The sequence below is a fragment of the Oncorhynchus nerka genome, unplaced genomic scaffold (genome assembly GCF_034236695.1).
Source record: "Oncorhynchus nerka isolate Pitt River unplaced genomic scaffold, Oner_Uvic_2.0 unplaced_scaffold_696, whole genome shotgun sequence".
Classification (NCBI taxonomy): Eukaryota; Metazoa; Chordata; class Actinopteri; order Salmoniformes; family Salmonidae; genus Oncorhynchus; species Oncorhynchus nerka.
Genome location: NW_027040474.1, coordinates 81,802 through 100,493, shown reverse-complemented (window position 1 = coordinate 100,493; position 18,692 = coordinate 81,802). Strand labels below are relative to the sequence as shown.

General features: G+C 42.9%; 1 protein-coding gene and 1 long non-coding RNA gene across 2 annotated transcripts; both read left to right on the top strand.

Annotated features, from left to right (window-relative positions):
* The first annotated feature begins 4,022 nt into the window (after positions 1 to 4,022).
* On the top strand, positions 4,023 to 7,925 carry LOC135571205 (uncharacterized). Its single transcript, XR_010463679.1, has 2 exons — positions 4,023 to 4,704; positions 6,649 to 7,925. It is a non-coding gene; the product is annotated as an uncharacterized LOC135571205 (long non-coding RNA).
* A 3,661-nt stretch (positions 7,926 to 11,586) lies between these two features.
* On the top strand, positions 11,587 to 18,489 carry LOC135571203 (deleted in malignant brain tumors 1 protein-like). The gene is made up of 8 exons (XM_065016995.1): positions 11,587 to 11,850; positions 15,168 to 15,197; positions 15,429 to 15,743; positions 16,172 to 16,477; positions 16,603 to 16,887; positions 17,571 to 17,891; positions 17,995 to 18,083; positions 18,201 to 18,489. The coding sequence occupies exons 3-8, from the start codon at positions 15,536 to 15,538 to the stop codon at positions 18,333 to 18,335; spliced, it is 1,344 nt and encodes a 447-aa protein (XP_064873067.1). The 5' UTR covers positions 11,587 to 11,850; positions 15,168 to 15,197; positions 15,429 to 15,535; the 3' UTR covers positions 18,336 to 18,489.
* Positions 18,490 to 18,692: the final 203 nt, after the last annotated feature.

Genomic DNA, 18,692 nt, shown 5'->3' with positions numbered 1-18,692 from the left:
GTGTTTATATAGTACAGACACCTAGCACTATTGTTGGATTAGCAGTGTTTATATAGTACAGAAATCTTATGTTTATTTGACTCTGATGATAAAGAAATACAATTTATAACATTGAAAGACTTTCCAATACCTTTCAGAGAGTTTATTTCTGTGGTCAAAGCCGTTCCCAGGGGTCTAACTACACTAATGAAAACTCATCTTATCTTTGGTAATGATCACAAAGTTGATCCAGAACTCAGGGCCGTTCCCAGGGGTCTAACTACACTAATGAAAACCCATCTTATCTTTGGTAATGATCACAAAGTTGATCCAGAACTCAGAGCCGTTCCCAGGGTCTAACTACACTAATGAAAACCCATCTTATCTTTGGTAATGATCACAAAGTTGATCCAGAACTCAGAGCCGTTCCCAGGGGTCTAACTACACTAATGAAAACCCATCTTATCTTTGGTAATGATCATAAAGTTGATCCAGAACTCAGATTGGAAGGCCTGGGTTTACTTGAGAAATCTTGTTGTAATAAATATATAAGACAAATTCTCCGTTCAGAAAACCAACTTCCACCGAGAGGAAAGTGTTTGTGGAACCTGCTTCTTATTCCTGACCTTGTCTGGAAACATGCCTGGTTAAGGCTTTACAAATACTGTATAACAAACAAGGTTAAGGAAGAGCACTTTAACATGTTACATCAGATATATCCATGGAATTCTATGATGTCCACATGTGGCTGTTGATGATATCTGTGTTTTCTGTGAAAAAGGTGAGAATCTGTCCCACTTGTTCTTTAATGTACATTTGTGTCAGAATTTTGGGAAAACCTTGTAAGATACTTATTTACCATTATGAACACTGCCCATGTTTAACATGAAGGATATAATATGTTACTATTGCAATGACAACAAAACCACTGAAGTGATTGTGATTCTTTTTATTCTTGTTGCCAAATACTTTGTACACAAACAAAAATTCCAAAATTCTATACCAAAATTACAAATTTTTCTGACTGAATTTAAATATTTTATTAAAACATTAACCCTAGTGAATAACAACAAGAAAAAACATTTTCCTGAATCATTATAGATTTTTTCAGAATGATAACAATTTCACTAAAATAGTAATTTTTTTATTACTTCATTGATATTTTGTGTGTTTTAGTATTTTCTAGTTGATACTAGTTCTGTTTTGTATGATGAAATAATGTCAATTGTTGGTCTGTATTTTGAAGAATTTTTTTTATATATTAAATAAAAAATAAAAAGACACATCGTCATCTGCTGACTGGAGGGGCAACACAGTTGAGGAACCAAAAGTTTATTTTCATTTATTTCATAAAAGTGTAATATTATATTAAGTTGTTCAAAGAGAAGTATGTGTTGATTGATTCGTTTTTAATGAGTGATAATTTAAAACAAACTCTAGACCCACTACATATTTACATTGATCCATAGTTCTGACATGGATCATTATGACCCCAGAGGCATATCTTTTATCACAGCCAAAATATGGTTCATTTAATTTTTCATGACTTTGTCAATCAACTTGTTCTTAATACATCTAAATCATGGTTTAGTGTTTCTGTATCAATATGGACTTTTAACAAATTCAAATCCTTTGTACTCCAACTACAATGTTAAAACATTCTACATTGTGACATCATTAAAATACTCCTACTACAATGTTAAAACATTCTACATTGTGACATCATTAAAATACTCCCACTACAATGTTAAAACATTCTACATTGTGACATCATTAAAATACTCCTACTACAATGTTAAAACATTCTACATTGTGACATCATTAAAATACTCCTACTACAATGTTAAAACATTCTACATCGTGACATCATTAAAATACTCCTACTACAATGTTAAAACATTCTACATTGTGACATTTCATTGATATCATGAAACAACTACTTCATGTATGTATTTTCTGATGTTTGATCAGAGATCTTTTATCAGAGTATCTCTTGTGACATTGATCCCAGCTATGAGGTTTCTCTCCTGTGTGTGTTCTCTGGTGTGATATCAGGCTACTTGACTGAATAAAACTCTTCCCACATTGACTACAGCTGTAAGATTTCTCTCCTGTGTGTGTTCACTGGTGTATAGTCAGATGCCTAGATGTAACAAAACTCTTCCCACATCGATCACAGCTATAAGGTTTCACTCCTGTGTGTGCTCTCAGATGTACTATCAGCCAGCTTGAGTGATTAAACCACTTCCCACATTGAGTACAGTTATAAGGTTTCTCTAATGTGTGTATTTTCTGGTGTGATTTTAGATCTGTTGAACTAACAAAACTCTTTCCGCAGTCAGAGCAGTGGTAAGGTTTCTCTCCCTTGTGTGCTCTCAGATGTACTGTCAGGCAGCTTGAGTGAGTAAAACTCTTCCCACATTGATCACAGCTATAAGATTTCTCTCCTGTGTGAATTCTCATGTGTACGTTTAGTGATTCTGATCTTAAGTAACTCTTCCCACAATCAAAACAGTGGTGAGATTTCTCTCCTGTGTGTACTCGCTGGTGGATTTTAAGTTCTGATGAAGATTTGCAACCTTTCCCACAGTCTGAGAAGCAATGAGATTTATTCCCTGTGGGTCTCTGCTGCTGTTTCTTGAGGTGATGTGATCTGGAGAGACTCTTCTCTGCCTCGTTAGCATCATGATGTTGATTCTCCCCAGAGGATCCACGATAGTCACATCTCTCTCCTGTGTGAACAACAAGTCAGACAGATGGTTAAAGGCCCACAACAGCAGAAATCCACTGTAAAAGGTGATGCCAACAGCGTAGCCATGATGTTGTACAACAATTGACGTCTGTAATGAATGTTAAAATTACTTGACAATTGTCTTGGAAAGGCACACACCTTATATAGACAGGTGTGTGCCTTTCCAAATCATGTCTAATATATTGAATTTACCACAGGTGGACTCCAATCAAGTTGTAGAAACATCTCTAGGATGATTAATGGAATCAGGATGCATCTGATCTCAATTTGAGTCTCATAGCAAAGGGTCTGAACACTTAAGTAAATACATTTGCAAAAATGTCTAAAAAAAAAAACAGTTTTTGGTTTGTCATTATGGGGTATTGTGTTTAGATTGATGAGGGGGGAAATCATTCTATTTTATAATGAGGCTGTAACGTAACTAAATGTGGAATAAGTGAAGGGGTCTGAATACTTAATGAATACACTGTATACCACTGGAAGAGGTTTCTATCATTGGCAGTTTTGTACACAGTCAGGTGATACGTGGTATAGAAAGTCCAATCTTAGGAGAGAACATGGGAGGCACTATACTGTGTGTCTGCAGGTGTCTATCTGGTCAAAACCACTGATACAGGTGTCCCTCCACCCTCTGGTGGGATGGATCATGTCTACAGAGAAACCTACATTCAAATACTTAGATTTGTGTGTATTGGGTATATGTTGTGAAATTATTAGATATTACTTGTTAGATATTACTGCACTGTCGGAGCTAGAAACACAAGCGTTTTGCTACACCTGCAATAACATTTGCTAAACACTTGTATGTGACAAATAAAATGTGATTTTGATTTGAAATAAATGTCCTATTTATCAAAGGTGCTTTTGGCTGGTGTCAAAATGACTCCAAAGGATTTGAATTTGTTAAAAGTCCATATTGATACAGAAACACTAAACCATGATTTAGATGTATTAAGAAATAGTTGATTGACAAAGTCATGAAACATAGGATGAATTGAATGACCCACATTTTGGCTGTGATAAAAGATATGCCTCTGGGGTCAAAATGATCCATGTCAGAACTATGGATCAATGTAAATATGTAGTGGGTCTAGAGTTTGTTTTAAATTGTCACTCATTATAAACGAATCAATCAACACATGCTTTTCTTTGAACGACTTAATATGATAATCAACTTTAATGAAATAAATTAAAAATAAACTTTTGGTTCCTCAACTGCGTTGCCCCTCCAGTCAGCAGATGGCGATGTGCGTCTTTTACGTTCAGGCGATGCTGCCAGTGTGACGTATAATCTAGTGGACGGGACGCTCCTTCAACAACAACAGTTAGACACCTCGGTAGCTTTATAGCAAACATAGTTACAACATTCACTATCTTTACACTGTTTTGGTGTATGTTAGTCGCTGTGTATTAAACACACTTCTGTCGTATGTACGTGTTGGCCCATTTAATTATATATTTACGTTGTTTGTCAGCTAGCTGGTTTGCTCAATTAGCTTAGAGCTAGGCTAGTTGCTAATGCTAGCTAGCGAACATCTCCGACCATAAGTTCACTAAGCTGCTCTCCTCCTGATAAAGAAGAGGAGGTCTTCTGGACGGAGAAAGAAGTTCTCCTGAAAGAGGAGGAGGAAGAGAAGGATGTTACAATACAAAAACAAGTAGAGGGTGAGGCTGTTCCCGTGAAAGAAGAGAAAGACGTTTCAGTGAAAGAAAAGGAAGACTCGTTCAGAGTGAAAGAGGAGGAGGATGTTACAGTAAAAGAAGAGGAAGCGGAGAGAGAGGAGGATGCAGTTTTGGAGTGAAAGAGGGGGAGGGGGAGATGACTGTCACATCGAAAAAGGAGGAGGAGGACGAAGAGGAGGAAACTGGACATCTGGGCCCGGTTTCCCAAACGCATCTTAAGGCATCCTATGGTTCTAACGGTGAACTCAGCCGTAAGATGGTTTTGAGAAACTGGGCCGTGATTAACACTAGTAAGTACTGTCTTAAAAACAGAGGCACAAACTCTGCAGTTGTTGAACTGATGTGTGGTGTTAAAGGGGAAATATGTAATTGCTACATTTATATTATTTATAGTCATTGATTCTTGAAGAATATAACACAAACCTCATGAGCTTAGTTCAACTGTACCACATCAGAACCCCAAATAAGATTTTTTACTCCAATGTTTAGAAACAATGTAAATCAACACTGTATAGCCTCAACATGGTTAAGACCCAGGTTTGAGTTCAGCTCAGGACTTCCCCCTGAATTCACTACACTATAAATATGTTTATAATGTTACTGTCTGCTTGATTTACAGTCATCTCATTACTCTGTTTGTGTAGAGAACTGTTACTTAATGGACAGGCTATTGTACAACACACAGGGCTATTTTCCTTCATTCAGGACATTTAGAATGACAACACATTACAGAGGAGCCTGAGTGGGATTATTCACACAATTATCTGGTGATCAGGTTATGAAATGTCATGACAAACACATTTTAGTTTCCATGTTTCACCTGAAATATTAAATTATTTATAATCCTAGGTCTATGTTGTTGTTAGGGGAAGTTATGGGTCCTACAGTAGGTCTATGTTGTTGTTAGGGGAAGTTATGGGTCCTACAGTAGGTCTATGTTATTGTTAGGTGAAGTTATGGGTCCTGACAGTAGGTTTATGTTGTTGTTAGGTGAAGTTATGGGTCCTACAGTAGGTCTATGTTGTTGTTAGGTGAAGTTATGGGTCCTACAGTAGGTCTATGTTATTGTTAGGTGAAGTTATGGGTCCTACAGTAGGTCTATGTTATCTGGTGAGTTATGGGTCCTACAGTAGGTCTATGTTGTTAGGGAAGTTATGGGTCCTACAGTAGGTCTATGTTGTTGTTAGGTGAAGTTATGGGTCCTACAGTAGGTCTATGTTGTTAGGGAAGTTATGGGTCCTACAGTAGGTCTATGTTGTTAGGTGAAGTTATGGGTCCTACAGTAGGTCTATGTTGTTAGGTGAAGTTATGGGTCCTACAGTAGGTCTATGTTATTAGGTGAAGTTATGGGTCCTACAGTAGGTCTATGTTGTTAGGGAAGTTATGGGTCCTATAGTAGGTCTATGTTGTTAGGTGAAGTTATGGGTCCTACAGTAGGTCTATGTTGTTAGGTGAAGTTATGGGTCCTACAGTAGGTCTATGTTATTAGGTGAAGTTATGGGTCCTACAGTAGGTCTATGTTGTTAGGTGAAGTTATGGGTCCTACAGTAGGTCTATGTTATTGTTAGGTGAAGTTATGGGTCCTACAGTAGGTCTATGTTATTAGGTGAAGTTATGGGTCCTACAGTAGGTCTATGTTGTTAGGGGAAGTTATGGGTCCTACAGTAGGTCTATGTTGTTGTTAGGTGAAGTTATGGGTCCTACAGTAGGTCTATGTTGTTGTTAGGTGAAGTTATGGGTCCTACAGTAGGTCTATGTTATTGTTAGGTGAAGTTATGGGTCCTACAGTAGGTCTATGTTGTTTGTTAGGGGAAGTTATGGGTCCTACAGTAGGTCTATGGTATTGGTATGACTAGCGGTTTCCACATTAGCATGGAGGAGTTTCTGCAACCAAATTCCGTGTGCATTGCCCTCGTGCGCCTAATTTAGCAAACACAGAAAGGGGCCTATATTGGTGACCAAAGGTTGTCTGGCACACTGCTTAGGGGTTCAGCAACTGTAATAACTTATTTCTAGCCTACAATCATCGATGTTACTACTAATGTGAAAACCAGACAAAATATGACTATTGTTGCTCACTTGACTGTCTTAAGACAATTGTCAAATAATTGTAACATTCATTACAGACGTCAATTGTTGTACAACATCATGGCTACGCTGTTGGCATCACCTTTTACAGTGGATTTCTGCTGTTGTGGGCCTTTAACCATCTGTCTGACTTGTTGTTCACACAGGAGAGAGACGTGACTATCGTGGATCCTCTGGGGAGCCTCAACAACATCATGAAGCTGACGAGGCAGAGAAGAGTCCCTCCCGATCAGAACACCTCAAGAAACACCAGTGGAGACCAACAGGGAAGAAATCTCACTGCTGCTCTGACTGTGGGAAGAGTTACTTAAGATCAAATTCACTAAAAGTACACATGAGAATTCACACTGGAGAGAAACCTTATGGCTGTGATCAATGTGGAAAGAGTTTTACTACATCTAGCCATCGGATTGTACACCAGAGAACACACACAGGAGACAAATCTTATAGCTGTGATCATTGTGGGAAGAGTTTTACTCAGTCAAGCAGCCTGTTATCTCACCAGAGAACACACACAGGAGAGAAACTTTATAGCTGTGATCAATGTGGAAAGAGTTTTACTACATCTAGCCATCTGTCTATACACCAGAGAACACACACAGGAGACAAATCTTATAGCTGTGGTCAATGTGGGAAGAGTTTTACTCAGTCAAGCAGCCTGTTATCTCACCAGAGAACACACACAGGAGAGAAACTTTATAGCTGTGATCAATGTGGAAAGAGTTTTATTACATCTAGCCATCTGTCTATACACCAGAGAACACACACGGAGACAAATCTTATAGCTGTGATCAATGTGGGAAGAGTTTTACTCAGTCAAGCAGCCTGTTATCTCACCAGAGAACACACACAGGAGAGAAACCTTACAGCTGGAAAATCCAGGCTCTGAATTGAAAGAGTGATATTTATATGATATAACAGAAAGTGACTAACACAAAAAGAGCTGTGTTACACTTACAGCATTGGTGACCCACTGGAATCAAAATGTAGCTAGATGTTTTCTACAAGTTGTCCTCTAACCAGTGATGTACACATTATTCCCAGATTCCATGTGGTTTTTGAGCTGTTAGTTTTAACAGGACAACCTCATCTCCCCTTTCGCACAAATGATTTCAACATGATATCGATGAGTGATGGAAAATAAGTGTTGCGTTCCTTTGTTTAACGACCTCTAAATGTAAATGCATCTCTCCAAAATGTAGCTGACTGTCTTCTGCAGGTTGTCCTCTAACCAGGGAGGTAAAATATATCTCCCATTTCCATGTGTTTTTTTAGTTGTGTTAGTTACCAGTAATATGATTATTGTTGCAGATGTTTGTGCAGATGGTACATTTTATGTTTAGGTTTTCAATATCACAAATGGTTTCTGCATATTGGTTATTGATTTGGACACATTAAAGCTGTGTTTTGACATTGGGCTGAACCACCAAGCTAAATGTCATTGAAAAGACGTTGAAAAGAAGACTATACCCAACGTCCAATATACGTTTGGTTTTAGTTGAAGGTTTTAAATATTTATTTTCAGGTTGTTGTTAATAATGACTTGAAAACAACTTAATTTCAATGTTCGTGCAGTTTAGACACATTGACTGTTGTGGAAAATATTGAATCAACTATTTCACCAAAACCAGAACCTGTGAATTCAACTAGACTTTATTACAAACAGTAACAAAGCTGAACAATTCCATGGAAGAACTGACTCTTCATTCTTAGTACTTGGCTTTTATACAGTCTGACCCTGATATAACATTCTAACCACTAGGCTGCTGCCCCAATAATACACTAAATACATGTAATATAGCCTATACAGTCTGATCCTTACATAACATTCTAACCACTAGGCTACCCTGCCGTCCCAATGTTGTGAGAGGTGATATTCTCCTGGACCAGACAGCATCACAGGTGATATTCTCCTGGACCAGACAGCATCACAGGTGGTATTCTCCTGGACCAGACAGCATCACAGGTGATATTCTCCTGGACCAGACAGCATCACAGGTGATATTCTCCTGGACCAGACAGCATCACAGGTGATATTCTCCTGGACCAGACAGCATCACAGGTGGTATTCTCCTGGACCAGACAGCATCACAGGTGATATTCTCCTGGACCAGACAGCATCACAGGTGATATTCTCCTGGACCAGACAGCATCACAGGTGATATTCTCCTGGACCAGACAGCATCACAGGTGATATTCTCCTGGACCAGACAGCATCACAGGCGATATTCTCCTGGACCAGACAGCTGGGTGTATACACTATATATACAATAGTATGTGGACACCCCTTCAAATTAGTAGATTGGGCCATTTCAGCCACACCAGTTGCCGACAGGTGTTTAAATTTAAGCCCACAGTCATGCAATCTCCATAGACAAACATTGGCAGTAGAATGGCCTTAATGAAGATCTCAGTAACTTTCCTGTTTCAGCATGACAACGCCCCTGTACACAAAGCTAGTTCAATACATGAATGGTTAGTTGAGATTGGTGTGGAAGAACTTCACAAAGCCCTGACATTAAAAACGTCAAACACCTTTGGGATGAATTGGAACGCTGACTGACAGGCCTCATCGCCCGACCTCACTAATGCTCTTGGAATGGAAGCAAGTCCTCGCAGCAATGTTCCAACATCTAGAGGAAAGCCTTCCCAGAAGAGTGGAGGCTGTTATGGCAGCAATGGGGGTACTAAATCCATGCAAATGCCCATGATTTTGGATTGAGATGTTTGACGAACAGGTGTCCACATACTTTTGTTGATTTCGTCTATATACTGCAGGCAGGCAGGCCCTCCTCTTCTCCCCCCTCCCCCCCCGTCCTCTCCTCTTCTCCCCCTCTTCTTCTCCCCCTCTCCTCTTCTCCCTTCTCTCCTCTCCTCTTCTCCCTCTCTCCTCTTCTCCCTCCTCTCCTCTTCTCTCCTATCCTCTCCCCCCCTCCCCCCTCTCCTCTCCTCTTCTCCCCCATCTCCTCTCCTTTTCTCCCCCCCTCTCCTCTTCTCCCCCTCTCCTCTCCTCTTCTCCTCCCTCCTCTCCTCTCTCCCTCATCTCCCCCTCTCCTCTCCTCATCTCCCCTCTCCTCTTCTCCCCCTCTCCTCCTCTCCCTCTTCTCTCCCCTCTTCTCCCCTCTCCTCTCCTCTTCTCCCCCTCTCCTCCTCATCTCCCCCTCCCTCCCCCCTCCTCTCCTCTTCTCCCCATCTCTCCCTTTCTGCCCCCTCTCCTCTTCCCCTCCTCTCCTCTTCTCCTCCCTCTCTCCTCATCTCTCTCCTCATTCTCTCCTTCTCCCCCTCCTCCTCTCCTCTTCTCCCCCTCTCCTCTCCTCTTCTCCTTCTTCTCTCCTCTCCTCTCCTCTCCCCTTCTCTCACCTCTCCTCTTCTCCCCTCTCCTCTCCTCTTCTCCTCTTCTCCCCCTCTCCTCTCCCCTCATCTCCCCCTCCCTCCCCTTCTCTCCTCTCCTCTTCTCCCCCTCTCCTCTCCTTTTCTGCCCCCTCTCCTCCCCTCTCCTCTTCTGCCCCCCTCCCTCCTCTCCCCTCCTCTCCTCTTCTCCTCCCTCCTCTCCTCATCTCCCCCTCTCCTCTTCTCCTCCCTCTCCTCTCCTCTTCTCCCCCTCTCCTCTTCTCCTCCCTCTCCTCTCCTCTTCTCCCCCTTTACCCTTCTTCTACCCCCCCTTACTTTATTTAATATAAATTAAAGGATGGGAGGGAGACAGAGAGGGGGAGGGGTAGGGAAGTAGGGTAGAGAGGGAGGAGGGGGAGAGAGAGAATATATATTTTATCACTGTCTTCTCACCAGTGATGTCATCATAACCAGTAACCTGTTCCTCTCTTGGCCCAGCCTGACCCTGACATATAGCATCAGGCCTGTTGAGTTGACTTGGGTAACAGACCTCTAGCTTCTACACCACACCCCCCTTCTCCTGCTCTAACATGAGACCTCATCAGTACTCATTTTGGGTGCTGGTACTGTTTCTATTTAGGTGCTGGAACATTAAGCCAATATTCTATAAGAGGTGAACTCAAGCAGTAGAAAGTTAGAGGTGATATTATAGGACACTATGTGAAATGTTGCTGCTCTGTCAGCAGTTTCCTGTGGAGTTTTTCAGTTTGCTGTAGTGTGTTCAACCACTGATCCAAGATAAGTTGCTAAGAAGTTAATCTCACATCATTGACGTTAGGACGTAATGAGAGAGAAGTCATATAGCCTAGCAGTATTTTACACTCTTCAGTCCACTCTTTTTGACAGCAGACTGTGGAGCCCCAGTTAGAGACAGATATGATACCTGCACTGATATTGATGACCCTGTTGTGGAGCACAGGTAGGATTTTGCTACACTGATATACACTTGTGACAGTTGCTGAGATATGTTTTGATATTGTAAGATATATTATAATTTGCAGGGTTAGTAAAATAACATACAAATGGAAGCAGACAGTAAAAATGTGTCTCAAAGCAGGACAATGATGTGATCACCTGTAAATGTACTTTACTGTAGTCTAACTGTCCATCTGGGGACAGGCACTAATGTCAGTTAAGTTGTGATGGTGTCCTGCATCTGACTGTTGTATATTCAGTGTGTCAATGATTGATTGTATCTGTCTCTATGTAAATGAATGAGAGGATATATTATGTATTATATATTATATTGGTGTTATGTTAGAGTAGGAGAAGGGAGGGTGTAGATGATAGAGGTCTATGAGCTGAGTCAAGATCAACAGGTTCAACACTATACGTCACGAAGAGAGAGAGAACTAGAGAGAGAGAGAGATGAGAAGAGAGGAGGGGTGGGGAGAGAGATTTGAGGAGGAGGAGAGAGAGAGGGTATGGAGAGAGGAGGGTTGGGGAGAGAGAAAGGGAGGGGGAGAGAGAAAGAGAGGGTAGGGAGAGAGAAAGGGAGGGGAGAGAGAAAGGGAGGGGCGATGGGAAAGGAGGGAATAGAGCAAGATAGGTGAGAGAGGAGGGTAGGGAAGAGAGGGTAGGGTAGAGAGAAGGGGAGGGGAGAACAGAGGGAAGGGGAGAGTGGAGGGTAGGAGAGAGAAGGGTAGAGTAGAGACGATGGGAGGGGTGGGGATAGAGAGATTTGCGGAGGAGAGAAGAGGGTAGGGGAGAGAGGAGGATGGAGGAGAGAGGAGGGTGGAGGAGAGATGGCGAATGTGTTTACACATGGTTGTTGTTGCACCATACCACTGTCATCCCCATCATATCATGAAAGGTCATGTTATGTTGATTTAACCTCTGCCTCTCTCTTCCTCTGACTCCTCCCTTTCTCTCTATCTATCTCTCTTTCTCTCTCTCCCTTTCTCCTCTGTCTCTCTCTTTCTCCTCAGATCTCCAGGCTCAAAGCGTCAGTCCACCAGGTAGGTAGAGTATAAATCTACAGTGATTATAGCAGTTCAATATTAGTCAACTTTATTATCCCACATGGAGAAATTCATGTGTCCATACAAACCATTCTAAAACCCAATAACAAGTAGTGTTTTATGGAACTACTTATACTTGACATATTATATATTATATTGGTCTGATGTTAGAGTAGGAGAAGGGGGGTGTAGATGATAGAGGTCTGTTACCAAGGCAACAGGTCTGATGCTATCTGTCAGGAAGAGAGAGAGAGGAACAGAGAGAGAAGGCGTGGAGAGAAAGTGAGATGTCAACAGAGATAGGGCTGACAGACTAACATGCAGCCAACTGAATATCTTGTCTTTACTGACTTCTCACCAGTGATGTCATCATAACCAGTAACTTTTTCCACTCTTGGTCCGGCTCAGCTTGACCCCTGACCTCTGATATTAATGATTTATAAAATGATTTAAATTTTTAAAATTAGATTTAATCTCATCTGCAAAGAGAGTTACACATTTGCATGGAAGGGGAATGTACACTACATGACCAAAAGTATGTGGACACCTGCTCATCTAACATCTCATTCCAAAATCATGGGCATTAATATGGAGTTGGTCCCCCCCTTTGCTGCTATAACAGCCTCCCCTGTTCTGCGAATAATTTCCACTAGATGTTGGAACATTGCTGCTATAACAGCCTCCACTCTTCTGGGAAGGCTTTCCGCTAGATGATGGAACATTGCTGCTATAACAGCCTCCACTGTTCTGCGAAGGCTTTCCTCTAGATGATGGCACATTGCTGCTATAACAGCCTCCACTGTTCTGGGAAGGCTTTCCTCTAGATGATGGCACATTGCTGCTATAACAGCCTCCACTGTTCTGCGAAGGCTTTCCTCTAGATGTTGGAACATTGCTGCTATAACAGCCTCCACTCTTCTGGGAAGGCTTTACTCTAGATGTTGGAACATTGCTGCTATAACAGCCTCCCCTGTTCTGCGAAGGCTTTCCACTAGATGATGGAACATTGCTGCAGGGACTTGCTTCCATTCAGCCACAACAGCATTAGTGAGGTTGGGCTATTAGGCCTGGCTCAGTCAACGTTTCAATTCATCCCTAAAGGTATTCAATGGGGTTTAGGTCAGGGCTCTGAGAAGGCCAGTAAAGTTCTTCCACATCGATCTCAACAAACTATTTCTGTATGGACCTCGCTTTGTGTACAGGGGCATTGTCATGCTGAAACAGGAAAGGGCCGTCCCCAAACTGTTGCCACAAAGTTGGAAGCACAGAATAGTCTAGAATGTCATTGTCTGCTGTAGCGATGACATTTCCCTTCAATGAAACTAAGGGGCCTAAACACCATCCATTAAAAACAACCCCAGACCATTATTCCTCCTCCACCAAACTTTACAGTTGGCACTATGCTTTGGGGCAGGTAGCGTTCTCCTGGCATCTGCCAAACCCAGGTTTGTGGTACGGACTGCCAGATGGTGAAACGTGATTCAACACTCCAGAGAAAGTGTTTCCACTCCAGCAGACGCTTGGCATTGCACATGGTGATCTTAGGCTTGTGTGCTGCTGCTCTGCTGTAGAAACCCATTTCATGAAGCTCCAGATGAACAGTTCTTGTGCTGAAGTTTCTTCCAGAGGAAGTGAGTGTTGCAACCGAGGACAGATGATTTTTACACGCGACAAACTTCAACACTCGCGGTCCCGTTCTGTGAGCTTGTGTGAGCTACCACTTCGAGGCTAAGCCACTGCAGCTCCTAGACGTTTCCACGTCACAATAACAGCACTTACAGTTGACTGGGGCAGCTAAAGCAGGGTGGAAATTAGACCAACAGACTTGTTGGAAAGGTAGCATACTATGATGGTGACGTGTTGATTGTCACTGAGTTCTTCAGTAAGGCCATTCTACTGTCAATGTTTGTCTATGGAGATTGCATGGCAGTGTGCTCAATTTTTTTTTTTATCAACCACAAGGCTGGGGGAGAGAGATCGTTCTTACTCACTGACAGACTGAGGAGCAGACAGGGGAGGAGAGAGAGAGAGAGAGATAGTTCTTACTCACTGACAGACTGAGGAGGAGACAGGGGAGGAGGGAGAGAGAGAGAGAGATAGTTCTTACTCACTGACAGCCTGAGGAGGAGACAGGGGAGGAGGGATAGAGAGATAGGAGAGAGAGATAGTTCCTACTCACTGACAGACTGAGGAGGAGACAGGGGAGGAGGGAGAGAGAGAGAGATAGTTCTTACTCACTGACAGCCTGAGGAGGAGACAGGGGAGGAGGGAGAGAGAGAGAGATAGGAGAGAGAGATAGTTCCTACTCACTGACAGACTGAGGAGGAGACAGGGGAGGAGGGAGAGAGAGAGATAGGAGAGAGATAGTTCTTACTCACTGACAGACTGAGGAGGAGACAGGGGAGGAGGGAGAGAGAGAGATAGGAGAGAGAGATAGTTCTTACTCACTGACAGACTGAGGAGGAGACAGGGGAGAGAGAGATAGTTCTTACTAACAGACTGGGTTGGTAGAAGGAAACAGGGGAGGAGAGAGAGACAAACATTTAATGAATATCTTTTCATTAGTGACTTCTCACCAGTGATGTCATCATAACCAGTAACCTGTTCCTATCTTGGCCCAGCCTGACCCTGACATATAGCATCAGGCCTGTTGAGTTGACTTGGGTAACAGAGAAAGGGAGGGGCGAGAGAGGGTGGGGAGAGAGGAGGGTTGGGGAGAGAGAAAGGGAGGGGAGAGAGAAAGGGAGGGGCGATGGGAAAGGAGGGCATAGAGCAAGATAGGTGAGAGAGGAGGGTAGGGGAGAGAGATTTGAGAAGGAGAAAAGAGGGAAGGGTAGAGGAGAGAGGAGGGTAGATACGAGAGAAGGGTAGAGGAGAGAGGAGGGTAGATACGAGAGAAGGGTAGAGGAGAGAGGAGGGTAGGGGATAGAAGGTAGGGTAGAGAGAACGGGAGGGGAGAAAGGAGGGAAGGGGAGGGTAGGAGAGAGAAGGGTAGAGTAGAGACGATGGGAGGGGATAGAGAGATTTGCAGAGGAGACGAGGGTAGGGGAGAGAGGAGGGTGGAGGAGAGAGGAGGGTGGAGGAGAGAAGAGTTTAGGGGAGAGAGGAGGGTGGAGGAGAGAGGAGGGTAGGGGAGAGAGGAGGGTGGAGGAGAGATGGGGAATGTGTTTACACATGGGTGTTGTTGCACCATACCAACGATAAGCCTGTCTTCCCCATCACATCATGAAAGGTCATGTTGATGTTCATTTAACCTCTGCCTCTCTCTTCCTCTGACTCCTCCCTTTCTCCTCTGTCTCTCTCTTTCTCCTCAGATCTCTAGGCTCAAAGCGTCAGTCCACCAGGTAGGTAGAGTATAAATCTACAGTGATTATAGCAGTTCAATATTAGTCAACTTTATTATCCCACATGGAGAAATGCATGTGTCCATTCAAACCATTCTAAAACCCAATAACAAGTAGTGTTTTATGGAACTACTAATACTTGTCAACCACAAAGCATCACTGCTGTTAGAATAACAGAATCACTGTCATCATCTGTCCTCACCACTGTGTTTTCCTCTCTGCTGTTTACAGCTGAAGACTCAGTCAGACTGGTGAATGGGACCACTTCCTGTTCTGGGACAGTGGAAGTCTTCTATGAAGGAGAGTGGTTGGGTCTATGTTCTAGTTGGTTGTGGGACATGATGAGAGATACTAATGTTGTGTGTAGAGAGCTGGACTGTGGGAATCCTGTAGCTGAATCTGGAGGACCTCTGATTGAAGATGGAAGAAGAGGAGTCAGACTATATAGTATTTGTAGTGGAGATGAGTCTTCTATTAGATGGTGTGACATCACAGGAGGACCTGGTTTCTGTTTTGGTGGATATTATCATCATGTGACCTGTTCAGGTAAGAGACTGGTCATATTGAGAGATTTATTTATACATTATACAATATTACCATGTATCATGTTTTATGTGTTTTTATTTCATTTAAATAGAGGGAGAGATGTCAGATGTATTTAAACATTATATTTGTGTTTGTCATATTGGTTTATGGGAGATGTTCATGGGCAGATCATTGTAGATCAGATGGTACTGAAGTGAAGCTGCCTGATGGATGTCCAGCTGTTTATTTTCTATAAAGTGAAGTAAACTTATTCCTGTCTCCTGCCTGCATTATTCCCAACCCGATCCTGAGTGACTAAGAACCCATTTCTACCTCTTACAGTATCAAACATAGCAAACTACAATCTTTTATCCAACATATTTGTGTTCAGTCCTCGACAGTGTCATCAACAAAACTGATTGAATGTTCAACCAACTCTTTTTCTCCAGAGTCTGTGCGGCTTGTGGATGGAGCTGGTCTCTGCTCTGGGAGAGTGGAGGTGAAGTCCAATCAGTCCTGGGCCTCAGTGTGTGAAGCTGACTTTGACCGGCAGGATGCAGAGGTCGTCTGTAGGGAGCTTGGCTGTGGGGCTCCTGCAGCTCTACAGGGGGGGCTCTATGGAGAAGTTGAGGGTCAGACCTGGGATAAAGAGTTCCAGTGTAAAGGCAAAGAGTCCCTTCTCCTGGAATGTGACACCTCAGACAGAAAACACAACACCTGCCTACCTGGTAATGCTGTTGGACTCACCTGCTCAGGTAAGAAACAGTTTGTCACTCAGTCAACATTGTTTCTCACCTGGAGTGAAGAATATGAGAGACAATATAGGTGTGTTTTAGTGAGAAAATAGTAAGATTACTGTCTCTCTCTTTTCTTTTCTCAGAGCCTGATGATGTGAGGCTGGTGGGAGGAGGCAGTCGCTGTGCTGGTGGAGTGGAGTGGTACGACCAGGGAGAGTGGAGGACTGTGGGAACTGAAGACTGGGACAGGACCAGGATGTTTTTATCTGCAGTAGTGTGTAGACAGATGGGTTGTGGCTCCGCTGTTTCAGTACTACCTGGAAACACCACTAGAGGGTTTGGAGTTTTCTGTTCTGGGTCTGTTTCTTCACTGAGGGAATGTTCCAGAAGATATGATCTCCGTCCTGGACTCACAGTGATCTGCTCAGGTAATAACAACATATTATAATTATATTCAACTGATTTCCTTCATTCATACAACTTCCTCTGCACCTCTCATGATGACTGTTTAACTTGTAAATCTGCTTTACTAAATAGATCACTCAGTCAAGTAGGAATCAAATACAACTTAAATATCCATTTACATTACATTTAAGTCATTTAGCAGACGCTCTTATCCAGAGCGACTTTCAAATTGGTGCATTCACCTTATGACATCCAGTGGAGCAGCCACTTTACAATAGTGCATCTAAATCTTTTAAGGGGGGGGGTGAGAAGGATTACTTTATCCTATCCTAGGTATTCCTTAAAGAGGTGGGGTTTCAGGTGTCTCCGGAAGGTGGTGATTGACTCCGCTGAAGTATCCCAGAATGCTTTGTATTTGAGTGTTATCTCAGTGAACGTCTCTACTCACTACCACTGTCACATGTCATGTTATTGTCACATCTAAATGAGGAAAGTAGTTGAGGAGCTACGTTTTCTTTTTCTCTCCTCTTGTTCCAGATGTCCTGCTTAAGCCTGATATCAACATATGTTGTCTCAGTGACTGTAGGCCCACTACTCATGTTGCCCTGTGAGGGAGGGTGGCTGGCACTGTTACATGCTGATGTTATTGTCATATCTATAGGAAACTAGTTGAAGAGGTTTTTCTTGTTCTCTTTTATTGTTACAGATCTCCTGGTCCAGCCTGATATCTTCCTGACTGACCCAATGGGAGGGGTCTTCAGGGGCCACCAGGGACCTGAGATGTTCAGGGGCTACAACTTCACCATCACCTGCTCCACTCAGCCACAGTACCCAGGAGGCTCCTTCCTCCTCACGTTCACCAGCTCCAACAGAACACAGATCCAGCAAGCTGTCAATCACTCTGCTGCCTTCCTCTTCCCTGCTGCAGATGACTCCCACCAAGGGAACTACAGCTGTGTTTATGACAATTATGTTTTCTCTCATAACTTCTCCTCTGAGAGTGAGCTCCTCTCCCTCACCATCACAGGTAACTGAACATGAACCAGACTTATAACTTTGTCATTGACAGATTTCCCACAGATCTATGTGATGATGATCAGTCCCCTCATCAAAGGTGTTTCTGTTTGCAGCCTCTCCTCTGCCAGCCTTCATCATCAGACACGTTGTAGTGCTGCTGATCCTACTGACAGCCATCACCACCTCCTACCTGTACTACAAGGTAAAGACATTTACTCAGACGTTACAAGTCATTTAAACTAGAGGTTGAGGGGGAGAGGGGGAGAGAATGAAGATACTAGAGAGTAAATGCCTGACTGTTGGTGCTGTGTCTCCCTAGCCCACCAGGAGGCAGAAGAGAGTGAACAGGGTGAGCAGCATGGATCTTTATGTCAATGCCATGGAGATGGTCTCTCTGAGCTCCAGAGCTGAAGCTGGACCGGGAGAGGAGAGAGCAGCCCAGGGGACGGAGTAGGAGTAGAATGAATCTGACCCTACATGCTGATCTTAGGTCAGTTTTGTGTTTTAAATCGATGGTCAGCAGTGGACTGGTGTTTAAAATGTGGTGACAAACCTGAAGTGGTTCTAATTTTAATAACAAGTTCAGAATTAGTTTATCTTTCTAGAACCTTGAAGAAATCTTTTAGTTTGCAACCAATTATTCATTTGTTTGGCAACCACCATGGGGTTTTGGGTAACATGGGGTTTGGGGTAACATGGTGTTTTGGGTAACATGGTTTTTGGGGTAACATGGGATTTTGGGTAACATGGTGTTTTGGGTAACATGGATTTTGGGTAACATGGTGTTTTGGGTAACATGGTTTTTGGGGTA

Coding starts and splice junctions, on each gene's coding strand:
- LOC135571203 (XM_065016995.1), top strand. CDS start 15,536: ATGATGAGAGATACTAATGTTGTGTGTAGAGAGCTGGACTGTGGGAAT. Junction 16,888..17,570: donor ACTCACAGTGATCTGCTCAG/GTAATAACAACA, acceptor TTATTGTTACAG/ATCTCCTGGTCCAGCCTGAT. Junction 17,892..17,994: donor CCTCTCCCTCACCATCACAG/GTAACTGAACAT, acceptor TTCTGTTTGCAG/CCTCTCCTCTGCCAGCCTTC.